Raw genomic sequence first — 22,374 nt, forward strand, 5'->3', positions numbered from 1 at the left:
GTCCAGCTCTGGAGCCCTCAGCATAAGAAAGACACGGACCTGTTGGATCGGGTCCAGAAGAGGGCCACGAAAATGATCAGGGGGATGGAACACCTCTCCTAGGAAGAAAGGCTGAGAGAGTTGGGATTGTTCAGCCCGGAGAAGAGGAGGCTCCAAGGAGACCTTATTGCGACCTTTCAATACTTAAAAGGGGGCTTGTAAGAAAGATGGGGACAAACCTTTTAGCAGGGCCTACAGCAATAGGACAAGGGGTAATGGTTTTAAACTAAAAGAGGGTAGATATAGACTAGATATAAGGAAGACATTTTTTATGCTGAGGGTGATGAAACACTGGAACAGGTTGCCCAGAGAGGTGGCAGATGTCCCACCCCTGGAAACATTCAAGGTCAGGCTGGATGGGGCTCTGAGCAACCTGATTTAGTTGAAGATGTCCCTGCCCACGGCAGGGGGGTTGGACTAGATGACCTTTAGAGGTCCCTTCCAACCCAACCTATTCTATGATTCTATGAAATCTCTCTATAGGATTAGAAATACTATTTATATCTACACCTCATCAGTATAAAGAGAAGCAACAACTTTGTCTGTTAGCACTACCGAGTATTTTGCATAAGCTTCTAACAAATTATTAAAGCAACTCAGAGGAGAATCTCTAAGACGTATCCATATGAATAGATCATAAAACCTACTAAAGCTGTAAGCTTTACCTTAAAAATATGAGCTTTCAGTATATGATGACCAAGTTCCATAGTCTGTTGGCGGTTTAACTTTCCCTCTTGTCGAGAAAACATGAAAGCCAGTAGAGCATGTCCGTTCCTAGTAAAAAGGATTAAGAAAGAACTGCTTTTATAACTATACTTTCAGTAAATATCCTAACACATCTGTATGCCTGTCATAATAGCTCAACTTTGCCAGACTACTGAAACATACCATTACTTCTCAACAAAATTCTTTCCATAACAAAATAATGCAAAGAGAAAAAAGGCAAATTTCAAAGTTGAAACACAATCCTAATATTTCTCTACTGTCACCTCACAAGAGGCCCATGTCAGAACCAATGCAGCTTTGGACACCAATTTGCATACTGCTTCCCCCTTTTGTCTTGTTTCATCTCATAGTCAGAAACTGCAGGTTACCTCAGATAAAACTCAATCCTTTCAGAAGTAGATCTAAAATCTTTTGAAATTTGAGATAAAATGTGTATTTAGTAATTCTACATCTACATTAGTCGCTGGTCAGTGTTCTAAGAAACAGTGGAAATGGCATAACCCTGAGAAAACAAGGTTATCGCATACTATACATTCCAGTATACAGGCTATATACTGGAACTGGGCAATTAACCACATGCTAATTAGACTATTCATCTGGGGGATGAAGTTGTGGGGGGCTTCTTGCCCCATCTTCAGAAATTTCTGAACAGAACTTTTTGAAAACGGAAGCTTTAAGTAAGACTAGGCAACATGCCACCTTCTGTTAGAGCATGCACTGTGCATCAGGTATTCAATGGGCCCAGGGTGCAGCTAGCAACATTGAAAAATGGTAGGGGCCAAACAGTCTGCAACCCTGATAATTCCACCTACTGAACTGTTTTTGTTAAATCTGCTGGAAAGCACAGAGAAGTCTTGGGTTGGTGATAATTTTAAACGTCAGCATTATTTATTCTTTTGTAAAAACAAAAAAACTAAAACCTGAAGAATATGAAAAAAATGGAAAATGCAGACGGCAAAAATGTGCACGTACAATAATTGTCTTATTGTCTCCAATTTAACTAATTAATGCTCTCTAAGTCAAAGAAGGTGAGATGGAACAAACTGAAACAATGTCATGAGGACATAATTATAGAATGAAATGTCTTAATTTTTTTATGTTTAGAAGAGCCCAAATGATCTGTTCTTTCTATTCCTACACTCTAAATAGACAAGGTGTTGCTGCACATAATTGTCAACAACTCTGCTATATTAATAACAACATAATACTCTCATTTCCCCATGAAGGTAGCAAAATCAAATGCAAATTTGCAAATTCTATGAAGTCAATTATGCATTGTGACCTCTGATACTTCTGGTCAAGTCTACCTCTAAATATAGAAAAGTTTTCATTTTGGAAAAAATTAGGCGTGCTTGTGCTTTAACATTACTCTCTCCTCTCACCAATTGTTACAATCAATTATATAAAACATAATTGCAGTTATTTGAACATGATTTACTGCAGGTTTCATTTACCTTGGCTCACATAAGAAGTCAGTATTTTCACCATCTGCTCTCCAAACAAACCATTCCCTGAAGGAAGGATGGCAGAACATACGTGTTTTGTCACGTCTTTTTATCAGAAAACACGAAAGGGCTTCCATCCTTTGGCTGAAGTCTTCCCATTGTTGTTCACCATTTATTTGGCCTGCATTAATAGCTTGGAAAATCTGGTCATCTGTCATGGGATGTAGGGATGCCAGTGCCACATTTAATATTGGTAGGGCTCGCTCAAAAGCAGAGTTTGTCATGAACTTCATATTGCATTGAAGTAAGTACAGTTCTGATAGAGACACTGGAACAACCTTGTAGCTTGCACTTTTGATTACTAAGTGACCTTTTTGGAAAAGATCCAGAGTGAGTTTCAAATAGAGATAAGATCCCAGGCTTCTCATGATCAGGTGGTTACTCACTTTCCCAATAATAGCTGCATCAGCTTTTCCATTTAAGGATATGTTGTTTATAATTTCCTGGCTGTTATTAATTCTGTACTGAATATAAGCATTCAAGTCATCATGAATTTCTTTGTTGTCTGGAAAATTGTCCAGGGATATTGCAATAAAGGGCAGTGAACTTACTACTTCCTATGAGGGGGAGAGGAGAAAAAGAGAAGGAAAAAACAAAACAAAACAAACCACACGGGCATTACAGTATTCCAGCACTGAGAACTCAACAATGCATCTTTGCTATATTTCTCTTCTGTAATGAGTACCAGGCAGATTAAAAAGAAATTCAGTATCTCTGTGATGGCTTTGCAAATATTGTCCCCTGAATAACAGGTAGAACAGTATTTCTACATTTCATCATTTTTCATAGGAAGGTGTCAAATATTCTACTGACCAAGCTCAGCAAGGCAACTGAGGGGGATGAGCTATAGAAATGATCACTTCAAAATTAAGGGAACAGAAAACAGTTACCAGAATTGGACCCTAAGACAGGCCAGGGGAAGGGGGGAGGTTTTTAAGAAGGAATGATTAAGAAGTATCACAAATGACAAGAGAGAAAAGAATGGAATGTCCTCATCATTACATCTTCCAGTAACAATGTACCAGAAAGGTACCATCCACACATATACAGCCCCATTTAGTTTAAGGCAGGTACCAAGTACGGTACTTCAACAGGTTTACCTGAACACATTTTTATGTTTATGTAACACAGAACACATTTATGTTTATGTAAATAAAGATCCAAAAGACCTAAAAGTTCTTACATAGAGGCATATATCAGAAGGGTTTAACAAACTTCTCAACGCTTTCACAACACAAAAAGGAACTCTTTATTCCACTTTAAAGCAGTTACATGGATTTCAAGAAGCTGAACTTTCAGGCTAGTGAGATGTTTTCACCACAGATGCACAGCCCTCCAGACAGGAAATAGTCCCTACTGCAGAAATCCCTTGTTAAAAATAAGAATTCAGTAGACAACTAAACTCTTCAGCCAGTTAAATGCTTAGAGTCCTAGTGGCAAGAAGGCAGATATGAAATAAACTCTCAGAAGGCTGTACTGAAGCACAGCTGCACCTTAACATTGTCAAAACAGACTTCACATGAGCATTGTCTTGCACCTTGTCAGCTGGGTGCACAGAGCAACTCTGGAGCCATCTGCCTACTTCTGTCCAGATATACTCTCAACTGCATTAGGAAACAGCTACTATAGAGCTGGACTTCAGTCCTCCTTCAAGTCGTCGTCTTTGAGAATGAGGGATGCCTAGTCAAGTGGCAGTATAGGACTGGTAGAGCTGTATCTCAAGCACTGTCAAAATATATAAAGGGTGCTATCTCAGAGATACCGTGAAAGACTAAAACAGACACACCTCCTTTTTTAAACTGAAGTGAACTGAAGGTGACTATCTTAAAACAGCCTGACTAGTGCTGGAAACAAAACCAGAACTTTGTTCAGAACATTGCTGTCCAGCACAGAAAAATAGGAGTTCTGTATGGCCTCACTTAAACACTCTCAGGATTTCTGCAAGTATCTCTTAGCTGCTTAATTCTGACAAAATGCTTTAACCAGAAGTTTTGAGGCTGGGTTTTTTCAGGGGCAGCAGACGAAGAGATACAGAGATATCAATGGTAATAAGGCCAGAAATCAATCTCATCAACACAGATAGTGGAATTGTGGCTTATCCCTTCCTAAAAAGTGAAAATCCAGAGCTTAATACTAGCAGAAATACACTCCAACAAGTAAATGTTGAAGGGAAAAATCACTGTGGGTTTCTAATTGCTTTTATTTTTTTTAAGCTTTCAATCATTCATTTGCCCATTTCACTCCTGAAGGCCAAAGAAACATACTCTGATTTCACCACTTCTTGTATTATCAGTTCTACTAGCATACTCAAGAAAGTGATTCAAAACAAAAAAGGCCTCCAATACCATATTTGTGCACTGTAAAGAAACATGAAACAACGAAGGAAGGAAGGAAAAAAAACACCAAGAAACTTTACTTTTAATTCCGCTAAACCTGGTATTTTTCATAATAATGCAGCTGCACTGATATAAAAGATCACGTAGGCTTTGAGGGTAAGAAAAAAGTTAAAAGGTGTTTTTACCTGGAAGTTAGTTCTTACTGTCACAATGAGCTTCAGCCAGGGAGGAAACTTACATATTATGTTTGTGATAAATGAAGAAAGTGTGTCACCATAATCAGGTTTATGAAATTCAGCATCATTTAAACCATCTATCAAAATTATGTAGTCTTCCTCAGGAATTTTCCGCTCTGAAATATAAAAATAAAAAAAGATGAATACAAATTCTTATTTTTATCCCCAAATTTTTAACATCAAGAAATAAAAATGTTTCTTTACGCACAACAATATACCTTAAGGCATTTAAGCATTATTTAGGAGATTAAAATCAACATTAGGAGATCTAAAACAACATTGCCATAAAATGCTAAAAAGTGGAAGCAATCACTTACAATAGTGACTTTTACTGCACTATATTATGGATCTATTTCACAACTGATTTAAAAAGAGTTAAAAGATTAAACAAGGCTGTTAACATGTAAGAGGTAAGGGATGCATGGATATGGGAAGAAGGGATATGTAGGTTGTTTAAGCTATTAGTTAACACTGCTTTTAATTATTAGCTATTTACTTTAAACTTATTGTTGTGGTTTAACCACACACCACCTTGGACATGAGGAAAAATTTCTTTACTGAAAGAGTGGTTAAACATTGGAACAGGCTGCCCAGGGAAGTGGTGGAGTCACCATCCCTGGAGGTATTTAAAAGACGGGTAGATGAGGCGCTTAGGGACATGGTTTAGTGGGCATGGTGGTGTTGGGTCGATGGTTGGACTCGATGATCTTGGAGGTCTCTTCCAACCTTAATGATTCTATGATTCTATGATTCTATGATTTTACTACAGTAAAACTACAGTACTTTTACTCATCTTGGTTTACATTTGAAATGTATAAACAAGTGGGTGGAGATAAAAATAAAAACAGTATAATAATAAAATAATAACAACAATAATAATGTAGTAGTAATAATAATAATATACAAAGCAAGTGATGCACAGTGCAATTGCTCACCACCTGCTGACTGATGCCTAGCCAGTCCCTGAGCAGTGGCACCCCCAGCCAGCTTTCCCCAGTTTATATACTGAGCATGATGTCCTATGGTATGGAATGTCCCTTTGGCCAGTTTGGGTCAGCTGTCCTGGCTGTGCCCCCTCCCAGCTTCTTGTGCACCTCCAGCCTTCTCAGTCAGTAGAGCATGGGAAGTTGAAAAGTCCTTGACTAGCTAAGCACTACTTAGCAACAACTAAAACATGGGTGTGTTATCAACATTGTTCTCATCCTAAATCCAAAACATAGCACTGTACCAGCTACTAGGAAGGAAATTAACTCTATCCCTGCCGAAACCAGGACACTTATCCTTTATTGGACTCAAACAAAAAAAAAGGCTACAATTTGCAAAAATCATAAAGACGTTGGTTTACACTTTCAGTTCTGAGGAGAAAAGGTTATTCTGCAACAACTTGAGAAACGAGCAAAATTCAATTTGAGCACTTGTTAAGGATGAAAATCCCAGGGGTAAGCATAAGATTTGCCAATGGATTTCATAGATATTTGTTGACAGTCAACAAAATTCAAGAACTGCAAACCAGTTTTCACAGGAATGACACATGCTCTGTTCACACACGAGCAAATCTGCTCCCCCGTCTTGCCATCTATCAAGTATCTGCTCAAGCTGGCATATACTGTGAAGCTAGCTGTTTTCAAGGAGGAGTTTGCCAGTTTTTTTGTTGGTTTTTTTTTTTTAAATACAGAAGTCATGTTTTTACATGCTTTCTTGGAAAATTGCCATGTCAATTTTAAAAGCAAGCAAGAAACACATCCACTTTGCAGGTGTTTAGGCATGGAAAATTACAAAACAAAAAAGCATGACAAAACTCAAAAGTATCTGAAAACAAAATCCTTTAATGCAAACGTGCCAGCCTTAACTTCAACCTACAAAGTTATCCTTGAGTTTTCTGGCAAAAAACATAAATGTAAAGTTTTCACAATCTTTAATAAGTTTCACAGAACTGTATTATAGAACATGAAACAACTATTCAAAACTTACATATTATTGTTACAAACAACGACCACAATTAAGGAATCCCTTTCTCCAGGAATGTTCCGATTTATTTATTTCTCTTAGAGCATTAAAATACATATTCTTACTTTTTTTTTTACTTTTTATGCAGTTTAGATTCAGTTTCCAAGCCACTTCCTGCTTAACCTACCTTTCCTGAGGTTTGAAAGTGGTTCCAACACTCCCCTTTTAAAAGCTGCCCCTGGATCTTGGACACAAGATCTCAGGCTAAGCATGCTTTGTAAGTGAGGCTCTTTTATTAGAAGATCTCTGTATGCCGTTAATTGATTTGAACGACAAAGTAAAGCTGCAATACTGTGCACGAATTCTGGGACAAGACACGTGTATGTGTTGTCAGCTTGACAGTAGTGGTAAGCAACGACCTGGAGAATTTTAAAAAAAAAAGTTTTACCCCTTCAATATTTAAGTTGGTTACTAGTTAGTCAAATTACAATGAAGTGTTACTAAATTTCTCTTCAACTACAAAATGTTTGTCAGTGTTAGAATAATTATCCAACTCTGCAACTGGTCTCAGATGGCCTGTGTCAGAGACATAGAAAGGAAGACAATGAAATAGATCTTGACCTTGTAGGGCATGCAAAGAGGAAAAGAAATAAAAATGTCAGATTCTGGCAGGAAAACATAGTAATTTGAGTTCATGCCATTTGCATACAGTGGGTAAACAGCTAAGTCACTAAGCAGCACAAGAAAAATAACTTGAAGCTCTGACTAAGCAACCTATTAGCTATAATTTAACAACACCGTGTCACACACTGTAATGACCCAAGAACTAATTTGATCATCATCAGGCAAAAGTAAATGACAGACAGCTATTAAAGACATCCTCATATAGCAAACAGAGAAAGAGGACAACTGGCTTTATTCTGATTATTGCAAAGGTGTGTATTACTTAAAAATAAAACATAACATAGGCCATACTTCTTTGGAAAAAAAAAAAAAATCAAACCACAAGGAAAACAGTGCTCACAGTAAATAAGTTTGCACTTCAGTGGCTTTCCTAACATTGTTTCCAAATAATCACATCACCTTAAAGACTGCAACAATAACCCCATGTTTTCCTCACAACTATTTGCATAAAATATGCAATCCAGACATTAATTATTTTTACTACTTAGGCAAAAATTAAAACTTATAATAATCTAATGCAAAAATAACTTTTAATTGCTTACTTCAGACTCTCAGAGTATGGAAAATAGCCTAAATTCAGACTCAACCTGTATCATAGAATATAGATGGATTATACACAGACCAAACATTTTACCTTCTTTTTTTCTTCCAAAATTTTGCTTTTGGAAGGTACAGTGAGCATCTACCTGTAGAGAATATACAGCCCCTTTTGCAAGTAAAGGATTCCAACCTCCCATACACATATAAAACAGATGTGAAATTTTTCACGTAACTCGTTCTAAGACCAAGCAGAATTCAGGTAATAACTTGAAAGGTAGAAAAGGTAGGTAGCTGGTTTCACCAGTCTTGAAACATACACATCTTTTAGAAGTGTCCAAGGTTACTGCCTGTTCTCCCACCACTGACTACTGGCATACCCAGGAGGCTTTGCAAAGCAGACTGTCTCCCCCCAGGTTAGAAGTTTTCTAACATACTGAAAAACTATTAGTAAGTGAAAACTCACCTTTGAAGCAAGGCGCCTCACAGAATCACCTGTTTGATTTTGGTATTCAGGAGTACCAGGACAATTCAGAGTCTTCACTGTATTTGTACCACTTGTTGGAGGAGCAGATGAGGGTAACTGACTTAAGGGAATCTCCTGACAGGATTCACCACCTATTTTTAAAAGACAACAAATACAAAAGAGACCAAATTTGCTAATAGCAGATTGTTTTGTAGGAAACCATCACAGAATATCTTTACTGCTAGAGTAGAAATTAAAACTGAACAACAGCATTACAAGAAGCCTGCAACTAGTCTGATAAATACAGGCACATATTTGCAACTTTACAATTTTAAAACAATTCAACTGACTTTTAGAATAAAACTATAGAATTACTGAAAGCAAAACCATACTGATGTGAAGAGTTTCCTTATGAACGTTATATATGTGATGACTCATTTAAAGTAATAGTTATTATATGACTGAAGGGTTGGGAAATATAAACAATTTATCATTCTTCTTATTATTAATTATTATTATTATTTGAAATGTCAGGAGGGGAAGTAGCAGTAGTGACAGTCACATCCTTCCAGTTAGTGTAGGCACTGGATTGGTCAGGTGACAGAACCCTATGGATCCCAGTAGAAGACAGAACGCGTTACTCCATAGCTTTATTCTTGCCTCTACTGAAATTCTATGGAAACTGTGCAGTACTGAAAAGCGTGTGGTACACAGTGGGGAAGAAACATGTTACTTGCCTCTTTCTAAACTAATGGGAGAACAAGCTACTACAGTCACACTACCAACAGAGTTTAGGGTACACACTGCCTGACAGAAGGAAGAAATTCTACATATTGTCTCATTTTACTGTCTCTCTTGATGGGCTGAGCCCACGCTATGTTAAGTGGAAAGTATTTGTCAAAGCATACAATTTTAACAGTTTCATTTCCTCACTGGAGGAAACAAGTATTTGCCGAGGAGTTGATGAGGCCCGACTACTGTAAGCCAAAAAACCACACAACATTCAACTCTTGTTATCAGTACACTAAGCCAAACAATTACTCAGAAAAGGAACATACTTTTGGGGGATGAATTAGGGCTATTTGAAGCTATTTGCCTCATGCGACTTCCATGGCAGCTAAGTGCCACCAGCCGTGAAATAACTGCAGTCTTCCCAAATCCCACATTTCCAGTAACGACTGCTCCCCTGTTCTCTGCTGGATCAGTATTCTTCAATTTTTCTTCAATCGCTTGAAACAGCCATTCTCTTCCAACAAACACAGAGTCTGTTGTTATGCTTGGCACTTCAAACAACAGTGGCTTCAGCAAAATGTCTTGAGGCTTATAGGGGATGAAACGAGCTGAGAAAAGGTGGCAGGGAGAAAAGTTTATTAGAAGAAACTCAACATGCAATAAAACAGCACTGTTTCAAAAGATCATTTAATTCAGTAACCTTGTTAATAGTGTTCATAATCAGACTTATTAGAGCTTTCATCATGAAAACAATAAAGACTGATTTGCTCAGTTCAGGTCACCTCCATAATTCCTATGTGAATTAAATTCTAGAGGAAAGAAGCTACAAGTATAATTTGAGGATTTTGTTTGGTTGTTTTTTTTTTTTTTACAATTAAACTTGAGTTAATAAGTTGCAGAATCCATAAGTTTTCTTAAAAATGCATTAATAATTCTATAAATGGGGAAGTGCCAAACATTTTTCAGTTTAGAGTGAACTACACTGCTGAGCATCTCAGTGTCAAGTCTTCAGATCTGTAAAGACATTTACAGAGAAACAGAAAAAGGTACAGAGAATAAATAGATTTTTCTGGTTTAAAAAAACCCATATTTTTAAAATAATGTAAAAAAAATACTACCCTGTTTTTCTGTACTTTTGAAGCCACAAGAACAGAAATTACACAGCACAGCTGAAAGTACAGTCATGTTTGATTACTTTAATCTGCATATTTGGCAAAGACCTGACAAGACTTACAGAGAGAAGAATAATTTGGGTTTGGTTGCATAAAATACATTAAAATTTCCAGAAATAATAATGTTCACTAATATAATGTTCTGAGGATTCATTAACCAAATCTAATGTTACACAAATGCTGTAATCTAATTTCAGCATTAATTTAAGACTATGAAAAAACATAAATGAAAGAGGACAGCATAGCATCTATATACGATCTCAAGATCAGTTTTACCAGGAATTTGCTTAAATTTTTCTGCTTTTAACTGTTATTGGTTGTGATGGATGCACTCAACTCCTTGACCATACTAGCGGTAGTTTGGTTCAGGCTCCAAAGGAGGTAAAGGCCTAAGCTGTAACCAGGCCAAGAACTTCTCTAGTTCCAGTCGGTTCTCTGAAAACCCACAGAGGAACAGTGTGACACAGTAAGCATCGATGCGTATGAGCTTGGAACACCGATCACACGATTAACACATGAACAGCAGGTGGCTTTTCAAAGAATCATTCATCAGGGAACAAAGAAAGTTGTGGGTACAAGGAGTCTCATGCATACCTTTTCCATCGCATGTAATTTGACTACAAGCCAACTACTTTATTCCATAAATATGGCAGCCTAAGTGAGCCTTCTTTGAGCTCTCCCTGCTAAGCAGCTGGCTGCATGGCTGTGATCTCCCCTTGAGCTGGGATGCCCTCAAGGTTGCTCCTCAAGGCAGACCTCTCACACACTGCAGATCCTTTGTAAGTGACCAATATCATGCATAACCTTGTGTTATAGTGCACTAAGATTTTTGCCTTGGTAACTTTGAGGAGAAAACAAAAACCTGCATACATCACTTGTATTTAACATAAACCTGCTATTTTCAGACTCAAAGACCAGAGATATCGAAGTATATATTAGTCATAAATAAGTCTAATGGTATTAGATCAGTTTTCTTCCTAAAACAGAATTCTATTGACAGCCTCTTGGAAATTTTAAATTCAGCACAGTATTTCTTAAGCTGCAGTACACTCTTAACTGAATGTCACATAATAAAATCTGTCAGTCAAGAAAATATTCAGTACAGTTCCTGAACACTGGTATTACACAGCTTCAGTTTGGAGATTCACATGATCTGCACTGCACTGCCCATACACACTTAGATAAACAATATACTGATTTCTTATTAAAAGACATACATTCAATTTCTAAACCACAGCATTATGCAGGAAAAAGTGTAAGCAAGCATCTTATTTTCAGGCATGTCGAGTGACCTGTCAGGAGCATTCTAAAATAACACTTTGTGGGATAGGGGTGTTTACAAAGATCACAGAACATCCATGTTACAAAACTACTGAAGAACTGTATGCTTGTGCCAAGACAGATGCAGATGTAAATATGTGTACCTTTACTTTCCTGCTGCACTCTTCCACCAGCAGTGTTGTGCCAAGGTAAGCGAATTGAAGTGCGTAAAGGAGTATTTCTTTGTCCATCCAAATAACTCAGATCTTCCAGTTTGGTTGAACTTGTTGCTAGAGTATTAAATGACTGAAGCTTATTTTTCTCTCAGCATAAGTTACAAAGAACATTATTATTTATTACAGTTCTTTCCTCAACATAGTACTTACAGGTAAATTTTTCTAGACATTGGCAGTGGTTGAAGTCATTCATGTTATAACATTTACAAAACGCTTTTCAATCAAGTTCACTAAAAATTTAGTTGGATTTTCCCCCCTTCAGATGGCCCTCATGTCTGCCTTAACTTCCTCATGTGGTAAACAGTTCTCATGTTAATACAGTTTCCTTTTTTTACTATGAGAACAACCATATCAGTGAGGTCAGAAGTGTTAGGAACAGGTTCAGATACTAGCTGCTAGTACACTATCTGTGAGGAAATAGTTCTATTCTTTTTGTATCAAATGCTACAGAACTCTGGATAACATTTTTTATTTTCTTTGATTTTTAAACCACAATGATAGCTATACAAAAGAAGAACTGAAAATCCAGAGAACTGATTTGCCAAGTAATATCAGGGATACACTTTTTCACCAGAAATAAACCAAATGAATATTCACATTAAAAAAAAGTAGTTTGCAAATTGATATCAAATCCAAAGTCTTCCATCTGTTGGAGGAACAACACAGCAGGGCATAAGCAATTCAGATTTCTGGAGTGCATTGATAACAACTTCCTGACATAGGCGACTAAGAAGCCAAAAAGGAAAGATGCTCTGCTGGACCTGATACAAACAAGGAAGAACTTGCCATAGATGTGAAAGTTGGGGGCATTCTTGGCTGCAGTGACCATGAGATGGTGGAGTTCAGGATCCTAATAAGGGAGCACAGAGCAAAAAGCAGGAGCACAACACCAGATTTCAGGAGCACAGACTTTAATCTTTCAGAGTTCTGTTTGGAAGAATCCCATAGCATACAGTCCTGGAGAGAAGAGGGATCCAAAAGAGCTGGTTGACACTCAAGGATAACCTCCTGCAAGCTCAAGAAAAGGCCATCCTGACAAGTAGGAAATAAAGCAAATATGGCAGGAGGTCTGCATAGATAAGCAAGGAACTCTCAACTGAACACAAGCTGGATGGGGCTTTGAGCAACCTCATCTAGTGAAAGATGCCCCTGTCCACAGCAGGAGGGTTGGAACTAGGTGATCTTTAAAGGTCCCTTCCAACCCAAACCATTCTGTGATTCTATGACACTATAAGACGATGACCGGCTTGGTGGATGGGGGGAGACCTGTGGATGTTGTCTACCTCAACTTTAGTAAGGCTTCTGACACTGTTTCCCATAACATTGTCATGGACAAGCTGATGAAGTACAGGTTATGTAAATGCACAGTGAGGTGGACCCAAAACTGGCTGAAAATGAATGGGCCCAGAGGGTTGTGATCAGTGGCACACAGTCCAGCTGGAGGCAACTCACTAGTGGTATACTCTGGCAGTCAGCACTGGGTCTAATACTGTTTAATATCTTCATTAACGGGGCAGAGTGCAACCTCACCAAGTTTGCAGATGATACAAGACTGGGAGGAATGGCTGATATGCCAGATGACTGTGCTGGCGTTCTGATGGATCTTGACAGGCTGAAGAACTGGGCTGAGTGGAATCTCATGAAGTTCAACCAAGGGAAATGCAGAGTCCTCCAGAATTTAAAGACTAGAAAAAGAGCCAGAGCCAAAAAGAGCCAATGCTCCTGTGGATGTCACTTTAAAAATACGAGAGGCTGGGCAGAATTCCTTTGCAACAAACTGAAAGGGAGGTTGCAGGTTTGAACTGAGTTTGTTCAGTTTTGAACAGAGATGGCTAAGACAGCAGCTTACTGTCATTCTTTACCTAACAGGAGGCCACCATCGGACTCTTCTTGAAGGGGCACAGTAACAGGATGAGAGGCAATGAACATAGGTTGGAACATGGGAATAGATATAGACACACACTAGATACAATAATCACTGAGGATACCCAAACAAGCTGCCCAAAGACACGGGGGAATAGTCATCCTTGGAGTTACTCAACACTCAACTGAACAAGGCCCTGGGCAAACTGTTCTAATTGGATGTGCTTCAAGTGAGACGGTGGACCAGAAACCTCCAGGGGCCCCTTACAACCTAAAGTAGTCTACGCTTTTTTAACACTCAAAAAACTCAGGTACTCATAAGTCTACGAGATGCCAAAGCTAAAATCTGGGGATCTGTATTTCAGACAATAGACTATAACAATGAAAGGGCAGTTACTGCAGTCCTCTTTGGCAACAAAGCCATTTAGTTCAGAGTGAAATTCCCCAAAATTTATGCAGTAGTGCTATAATATCCATGAAAAGAAGGTGGTTGCTGCTTCCTCCCCTGTCTTGTCCTAGAGTCAGCAAAATTAGTGTCCATCTCCAAAAGGCACCAGTTTTAAACGGACATGCAAATCAAGTATGTGGAAAAAACATGAATCACATGCAAGCAAATACAAATGCTCCAAATGATAATCAGAGCAGAACACATGACCTTGACCATACGATGCAGAGTTGGAATATCATCTTCGTCACATTCATTAACTAGGAAGTTTTCTTCAGGAAGAGAATAACATATGATAAAAGGAAAAGCAGGAGCATGGCATGCTTATGGTCCATCTCAGAACTCCAGAATAGGAACTGAGACATAATAAAAGGGGAAGCAGTAAAAGCAAGACACAGTTCAATGATTCCTAAAACAACACTCCTGCTTCTCTAGCAGGGATTGGAGGTGTGACAACTTCTAATCCCACATTCATCTAGGAAAAATTTCTTCAGTCACACTAGATTTCACAAAAATCTGTAGCCAAAAGCTCTGCACTATCAGATACTAGAACATTTAAGATCAGGATACTACATTTCCTTTGACATGGGGCAATTTGCACAGAGCATTAACTTTTCAGCACTATAAAACTGTAACTCGGCTCATTCCATGGGCAAACTGCAGATAAATCAAGCTATTTTCAAAGCAGACTCAAAATTATTTCTAACATTTGTAATTTTATAACTATGTCAAATAGCTAAACACATGCAAATTTATTACAATTGTTTGCTGCTGTTCACTGTCAGACATTCACTTTTGTCAACAGGATGATTCTAATGAACAAACATAGCAGAAAGCTTTGTTCTGTGATAACAGCAGTTTTATGGAGAACTGTGGCATACTCTCTTCCCCAGTGAACCTGGGCATTATTGTATTCATACCATAACATGGTGCTGAAAAATAATCCTTCAACCACAGAATTTTGAAACAGTGTACTAATAACTTTCATGGTATCTTAAAACCTCAAATTACCTTTATTATGATTGCATTGTGTGTTTCTATCTTTCATGACACTTCATGAAGCATCTAAATGTAGGACTGTTTTTTTAAAAGCATCGGATTTTGGCTATTACTGACAAGTCTTAAGTTCTTGATAACATTTACTGAGCTGCATATTAGCATCTTTTTCTGTTGCAATTCCAATATATTAAAATTTGTGGGACTTTTCTGGAATAAACACATTATATACTTCCTTTGAAAATGAAATGGAGAGTGTTTCTTTTTTTTTCCCCCCAGCTGAGCCAACATGTTTCTGCCTTCACAATGAAAACACAGAACTAGTCCTCATATTACAATCTATAACCTTCCAAAATTTAAAGTGGTATTGTCAGAACTTAAAAGATTCTCATCAAAATTGCTAGCATGTTCTTTGCCAAAATTCTGCCATTGACAATTTAAAAAGTTGGTTTACTCGCAGTATTTCCTCTATACATCTTGCCATACTAAGAAAATTCCATGCATCAATTTTTGCTTCATTTTTTATAGTAAAAATACTTCCTTTTACTGACAATATTTTCTAGCTGGAATGAAGTATAATATCCTCCCCTCTTCCCTCTAGGAATCACCAACTCCCAAGCCCTAACCTCATTACTGAAGTTTTCTTCACTCTGTATTTACCAAGTTTTTTAACTTTGAATTTTTAGTTAGCTAAACCTACCCCCAGATATATGGCACCCATGCTTCTGAACACTTACCAGAACATTCTTCTTGCAGGGTTATATTTATGTAAGCAAATTGCCCGTTACTGTTGGAATTTGGTGGGCTCTGCTAATAGATTTTAAGTCAGAACTGCTTTTGCAGAGATTTGCCTATTTCACAACACTTAGAAAAAGTAATGGTAAGGTCACATATGTATCTATCACAACTGAACAGACTCACGTTTTCTGGATGAATGGTTCAACTAGAAGGCAGAATTCCACTTAGTTCTTTAAAAAAAGATATATGTCACTTGTTCAACAGAGATCAAAGTATGATTTTGGTCTTAGTGTTAGTCAGATTTACAGATCTAGCAAATGCGAGCATAGACAAAAGCGACAACCTCAAGGATTAGTTGACAGCAGATACAGTCCTAGAATGACTAATGGACTTTTGAAGTGTTCCAAAAGTCCTGACCTAACCAATACCTACTAAAAACCACAATAAAAGCCCTCTGTATGACAATTTTAAACAACTTAGATAATGCTCTTCTATTCAGTTTAGAACCTATGCCTTTTGTCCTATAAAAATACTTTCATACTAACAACATAACTTCAACAGAAAGCTTCAACAGAAATGTCCTATCATTAAGAACATCCTTTTTTTCTACATCAGGACTTTACCTGCAACAGAGTTTGGACGAGGCATTATTAAAGAGCCAGAACTTTGAGCATAAGGAACGGGACCCTCTCCTGTTGGTAGTACTTTTGGCAAATTCTCAGCAGATCCAATGGCTTCCTCTTCTGCAACTGGTGAACAATTATCTGTTCTTCGATCGTGACTAATCCCTTGATGTCTTCCAGCTCTGAGACTCCCATCCTTGCTCCATTCCAAACTGGATCCACTACGATCATCGTTTTCTGATGAACTGGTTATAGTTGCTGAAAAAGAGAGAAAAAAACCAAACAGCTAAAGTACACATCAGAGGAAAATGGCGCACTCGTGTTAATATATGTTATAATTTTCATACTCAAATGGCATTTTGGGCCAGCAGATATTCAAGTATTTCTTTACTAGGTATTTTGTTAAATTTAAGGACTATTATTTATCTAAAACAGCTGAACAACATAGCTTCTCAGATTGGGAAAAACACCTGAGAAAGGAGGCAAGAAAATGTTCTGAAGAATCCAGGTGTATCTTTAGATCTATGTAATTTGTGCTCAGGGGAGGGGAAAAAACCAAACCACCAACCAAACCAACCACCAAAACATGTATGACTTTTTATGAAGAATCTACTACTTCACCAAACTATGTCTCAACTTCTTTTAAAAATTAAAATTCTATAACATATCTTGCAAATTTTCAAACCATTCTGTAAACATGGAGACAACAAAAGGTCATTAAGAAGTAAAAATAGCATCTAGAGCAAGAAAAACATTTAAATGCATCTTTTTGATAATTCACATTTTTAAAGACTAATATTTTATAAAAAGAATTCAAAATTCAATTATTTGAAAAAACTTGCACAGTTCTTCCAAAGCTGGGAGGCTTTCCACAAGTCTACTTGTGACCAAACATCCTGTATATTGTGAAGCATAAATGATAAAAATTCAATGTTGTTCAGAGATCTAGCTCACCTAAAATAGATAGCTTAGCTACATCAGGATGACAATCTGCCTGCACTCACATACCTGGCAAACTACTCTTGATGGAAAGCTTCCAGCAACTGAGCTATATACTACTCCTTTCTTAAGTACCTACTACATTTCACTATCGGAGAGAGCATACAAGGCTAGATGCATGTTTGATCAGACCCAGTAGAGTATACAAACAAAATTTCAGATTATATTAAACATACTGATTCAGGGTTTTAAAGTATTTCAGTTTACTACAGTATAAAGTAAATCAGAGGCTCAAATAAAGGCTTTTTTTTTGTTTGTTTATAATGTCATCATAAGCCAATCAGAAAACATTTACAAATAATTTCTTAATATTATGTGAAACTTTATGGCAATAAGATGTGCTTTTTTTTCTGTGAAAATTTCAGATGCCACAAAATAAGCAACATAGAGCTAGACAGATCCTCAGCTAAAAGACAACTGAAGACCACACAGGTGGTTTTGGATGCTGCATTACACAACAGTAGCTTTCCACTGCTGTAGTGATTCACTCAATGAAAGCTGAAACAACACTAACTGCATTATCTAGAGTGCTCCAAATATTCCAGTTTGGTGGCTGAGGGTTATTAGAGGGCATCTTTAGTTCCTCAAGATTGTAGATAATCAAGGCCTCCTGCAATAACTGAAGGTGTGAAGAATTTATACTCCTAAAGACCTACTTGAGTAATGTTTGATAAAACCATGCTGTCACTTTTAACAGGAAAACACTCCTGATCAACACGTGGCTCAGGGGCTGGTGCCATCGGAGGAATTTTGGCTTTCTTGATCATGGGGAGGTTTACACGGCACGGGGCCTGCTGGCGACAGATGGAGTCCAGCTGTCTCACAGGGGGAAAAGGGTCATTGCTTATGAATTGGCAGGGCTCATTGACAGGGCTTTAAACTAGGTTTGAAGGGGGAAGGGGACAAAACCGGGCTCGCTAGAGATGAGCCTAGGGGTGGCATGCCGATGCCGGGGGCGAAAGCCCAGCTCAAGTGCATCTACACCAATGCACGCAGCATGGGCGGCAAGCAGGAGGAGCTGGAAGCCATCGTGCAGCGGGAGAGGTATGACTTAGTCGCCATCACAGAAATGTGGTGGGGTGACTCTCACGATTGGCGTGCTGCAATGGATGGCTATAGACTCTTCAGAAGGGACAGGCGAGGAAGGAGAGGCGGCGGGGTGGCTCTGTATGTTAGGGAGTGTTTCGATTGTATAGAGCTCAACGATTGTGGTGATGATGATACGGTTGAGTGTTTATGGGTAAGGATGAGGGGGAAGGTCAACGAGGCAGATATCCTGCTGGGAGTCTGTTATAGACCACCCAACCAGGATGAAGACGCCGATGAAGCGTTCTACAAGCGGCTGGCAGAGGTGTCTCGATCGCTGGCCCTTGTTCTCGTGGGGGACTTCAACTTCCCGGACATCTGCTGGAAATACAACACGGCAGAGAGGAAGCAGTCTAGGAGGTTCCTGGAGTGTGCGGAAGACAACTTCCTGACACAGCTGGTAAGTGAGCCTACCAGGGGAGGTGCCTCGCTCGACCTGCTGTTCACAAACAGAGAAGGACTGGTGGGAGATGTGGTGGTCGGAGGCCGTCTTGGGCTTAGCGACCATGAAATGGTAGAATTCTCAATTCTCGGTGAAGTAAGGAGGGGAGGCAGCAAAATTGCTACCATGGACTTCCGGAGGGCGGACTTTGGCCTGTTCAGGACGCTGGTTGAGAGAGTCCCTTGGGAGACCATCCTGAAGGGCAAAGGGGTCCAGGAAGGCTGGACGATCTTCAAGAAGGAAGTCTTAAAGGCGCAGGAGCAGGCTGTCCCTGTACGCCGCAAGAAGAACGGGCGGAGAAGACGACCGGCCTGACTGAACGGGGAGCTTTTGCTGGGACTCAGGAAAAAAAGGAGAGTTTATCACTTGTGGAAGAAGGGGCAGGCGACTCAAGAAGAGTACAGGGATCTCGTTAGGTCGTGCAGAGAGGAAATGAGAAAGGCAAAAGCCCAGCTAGAACGCAACCTGGCCGCTGTCGTTAAAGACAACAAAAAAAGTTTTTACAAATACATTAATGACAAGAAGAGAGCCAGGGAGAATCTCCATCCTTTATTGGATGCGGGGGGGAACATTGTCACCGAGGATGAGGAAAAGGCTGAGGTACTTAATGCCTTCTTTGCCTCAGTCTTTAGCAATCAGACTAGTTACCCTCAGGGTACTCGGCGCCCTGAGCTGGAAAACAGGGATGGCGAGCAGGATGAACCCCCCATAATCCAAGAGGAAGCGGTCAACGACCTGCTACGTCATCTGGATACTCACAAGTCTATGGGGCCGGATGGGATCCACCCGAGAGTGCTGAGAGAGCTGGCGGAGGAGCTAGCCAAGCTGCTCTCCATCATCTATCAGCAGTCCTGGTTAACGGGGGAGGTCCCGGACGACTGGAGGCTGGCCAATGTGACGCCCATCTACAAGAAGGGCCGGAAGGAGGATCCGGGGAACTACAGGCCTGTTAGCCTGACCTCAGTGCCGGGGAAGATCATGGAGCGGATCATCTTGAGGGCGCTCACAAGGCAGGTGCGGGACAACCAGGGCATCAGGCCCAGCCAGCACGGGTTTATGGAAGGCAGGTCCTGCTTGACCAACCTGATCTCCTTCTATGACCAGGTGACCCGCCTAGTGGACAAGGGAAAGGCTGTGGATGTGGTCTACCTGGACTTCAGTAAGGCCTTTGACACCGTCTCCCACAGCATTCTCCTGGAGAAGCTGGCGGCTCACAGCTTAGACAGGTGGACTCTGCGCTGGGTCAAAAACTGGCTGGACGGCCGGGCCCAGAGAGTTGTGGTAAATGGAGTTCAATCCAGTTGGCGGCCGGTCACGAGCGGTGTTCCCCAGGGCTCAGTATTGGGGCCAGTTCTGTTTAATATCTTTATCAATGATCTGGATGAGGGGATCGAGTGCACCCTCAGTAAGTTTGCAGACGACACCAAGTTGGGCGGCAGTGTTGATCTGCTCGAGGGTAGGAAGGCTCTGCAGAGGGACCTGGACAGGCTGGATCGATGGGCCCAGGCCAACTGTATGAGATTCAACAAGGCCAAGTGCCGGGTCCTGCACTTTGGCCACAACAACCCCATGCAGCGCTACAGGCTTGGGGAAGAGTGGCTGGAAACATCAACTTGGTGCTGGTTGACAGCCGGCTGAACATGAGCCGGCAGTGTGCCCAGGTGGTTAAGAAGGCCAATGGCATCCTGGCCTGTATCAGAAATAGTGTGGCCAGCAGGAGCAGGGAAGTGATCATGCCCCTGTACTCAGCACTGGTGAGGCCGCACCTTGAATACTGTGCTCAATTTTGGGCCCCTCACTACAAGAAGGATGTTGAGATGTTGGAGCGTGTCCAGAGAAGGGCACCGAGGCTGGTGAGGGGTCTGGAGAACAAGCCTGATGAGGAGCGGCTGGGGGAGCTGCGGTTGTTTAGCCTGGAGAAAAGGAGGCTGAGGGGAGACCTCATTGCTCTCTACAACTACCTGAAAGGAGGTTGTAGCGAGGTGGGTGTCGGTCTCTTCTCCCAAGTAACTGGCGAAAGGACGAGAGGAAATGGCCTCAAGTTGCGCCAGGGGAGGTTTAGATTGGATGTAAGGAAAAATTTCTTTACTGAAAGAGTAGTTAAACATTGGAACAGGCTGCCCAGGGAAGTGGTTGAGTCCCCATCCCTGGAAGTATTTAAAAGCCGTGTAGATGAGGCGCTTAGGGACATGGTTTAGTGGGCCTGGTGATGTTGGGTTGACGGTTGGACTCGATGATCTTGGAGGTCTCTTCCAACCTTAATGATTCTATGATTCTATGCTAATGTGCTTGCATAAGAACACCTTGCAAATATATATTTTTGCACATTTAACAGTGAAATTACTCTGTTTCATTTAAAACGTTTTCAATACCTACATTAAATTCTCACAAAATAACTGAACAACAAGTATTTATTAAAGGTTAAGCCAACACTCAATGCATTTTCAACATCTGAGCACAACAGAGGAAAATACAGAACAGGATGAAAGGGCATCAGGATAAAAAAATAAAAAAAAAAATCAGTGCCAGTTCAAATAATAATATTTATGTGAACTGTGAGTCTTCCCCAGGCTAAAATATTAAATGTTAAAGGTATATATGTGGTGATTCTACACTCAGCTGACCAAATCATTAAGTAAAACATTCTGGCGTATTAGACCACTAACAAAATGCAAATGCAGACTGCTCCTTAGAACTCTGAGGCTTCTCCAGTCAGAAGAAGCACCAACTATTCTTCTTTCACGTCAACTCCACTGCAGCTTCAGCCTTGCAGCATGATGAGGTACTCATGCAACTTTGCATTCTTCCAGCTTAGCCTCGCATTCACAAGAAATTTAAGAACTGGTGATTAAATTCAAGAGCTCATATTCTAAGAAATACCAATAATACAACATACATTTTAGAGGCAATAGAAGAAAAAGCTTTTCAGGCATTCCATTAACCTTTGCACACAGCTTAGACTGTACTTCTGTATGATAAATTTATTTCATTTTTATGGTCGTGTCAAAAAAATCTGGCTTCTCCTTAAGTATGAAATGTTTAAAACTTTGATTCCTCCTGGAGTGAAATGTAGCATCAGGAAACCTTGCTGCTCAAGATTTCCATACTGAAACAGTGACAAGTATCCAGAAAAGCTTACATTTTGGCCAGTAGCCCAGTTTTTTCTCCTACTTAGCTCATTGCTGAAGATAAAACCTGCCTCCACTACTATTATGTCAAACTCAATAGAAGCAAAGAAGAATTCAACTACAGCAGCAAAACATTAGAAAACTAAAAGAAACCTGAACAGTAAGTTAAAAAAGAGGG

General features: G+C 39.8%; 1 protein-coding gene across 1 annotated transcript in view; it reads right to left on the minus strand.

Annotated features, from left to right (window-relative positions):
- The window catches only part of TANC1 (tetratricopeptide repeat, ankyrin repeat and coiled-coil containing 1), a 69,945-nt gene that overhangs the window by 25,475 nt on the left and 22,096 nt on the right, over positions 1 to 22,374 (minus strand). The window contains exons 5-12 of the mRNA XM_009334022.1: positions 16,542 to 16,799; positions 11,805 to 11,930; positions 9,535 to 9,816; positions 8,477 to 8,628; positions 6,977 to 7,208; positions 4,792 to 4,958; positions 2,220 to 2,827; positions 705 to 813 (exon numbers count right to left, since the gene is read on the minus strand). Coding sequence (XP_009332297.1) covers positions 705 to 813; positions 2,220 to 2,827; positions 4,792 to 4,958; positions 6,977 to 7,208; positions 8,477 to 8,628; positions 9,535 to 9,816; positions 11,805 to 11,930; positions 16,542 to 16,799 — 1,934 coding nt within the window. The remainder of the gene's footprint in view (positions 1 to 704; positions 814 to 2,219; positions 2,828 to 4,791; positions 4,959 to 6,976; positions 7,209 to 8,476; positions 8,629 to 9,534; positions 9,817 to 11,804; positions 11,931 to 16,541; positions 16,800 to 22,374) is intronic.

This window comes from Pygoscelis adeliae, unplaced genomic scaffold, assembly GCF_000699105.1.
Source record: "Pygoscelis adeliae isolate BGI_AS28 unplaced genomic scaffold, ASM69910v1 Scaffold131, whole genome shotgun sequence".
Classification (NCBI taxonomy): Eukaryota; Metazoa; Chordata; class Aves; order Sphenisciformes; family Spheniscidae; genus Pygoscelis; species Pygoscelis adeliae.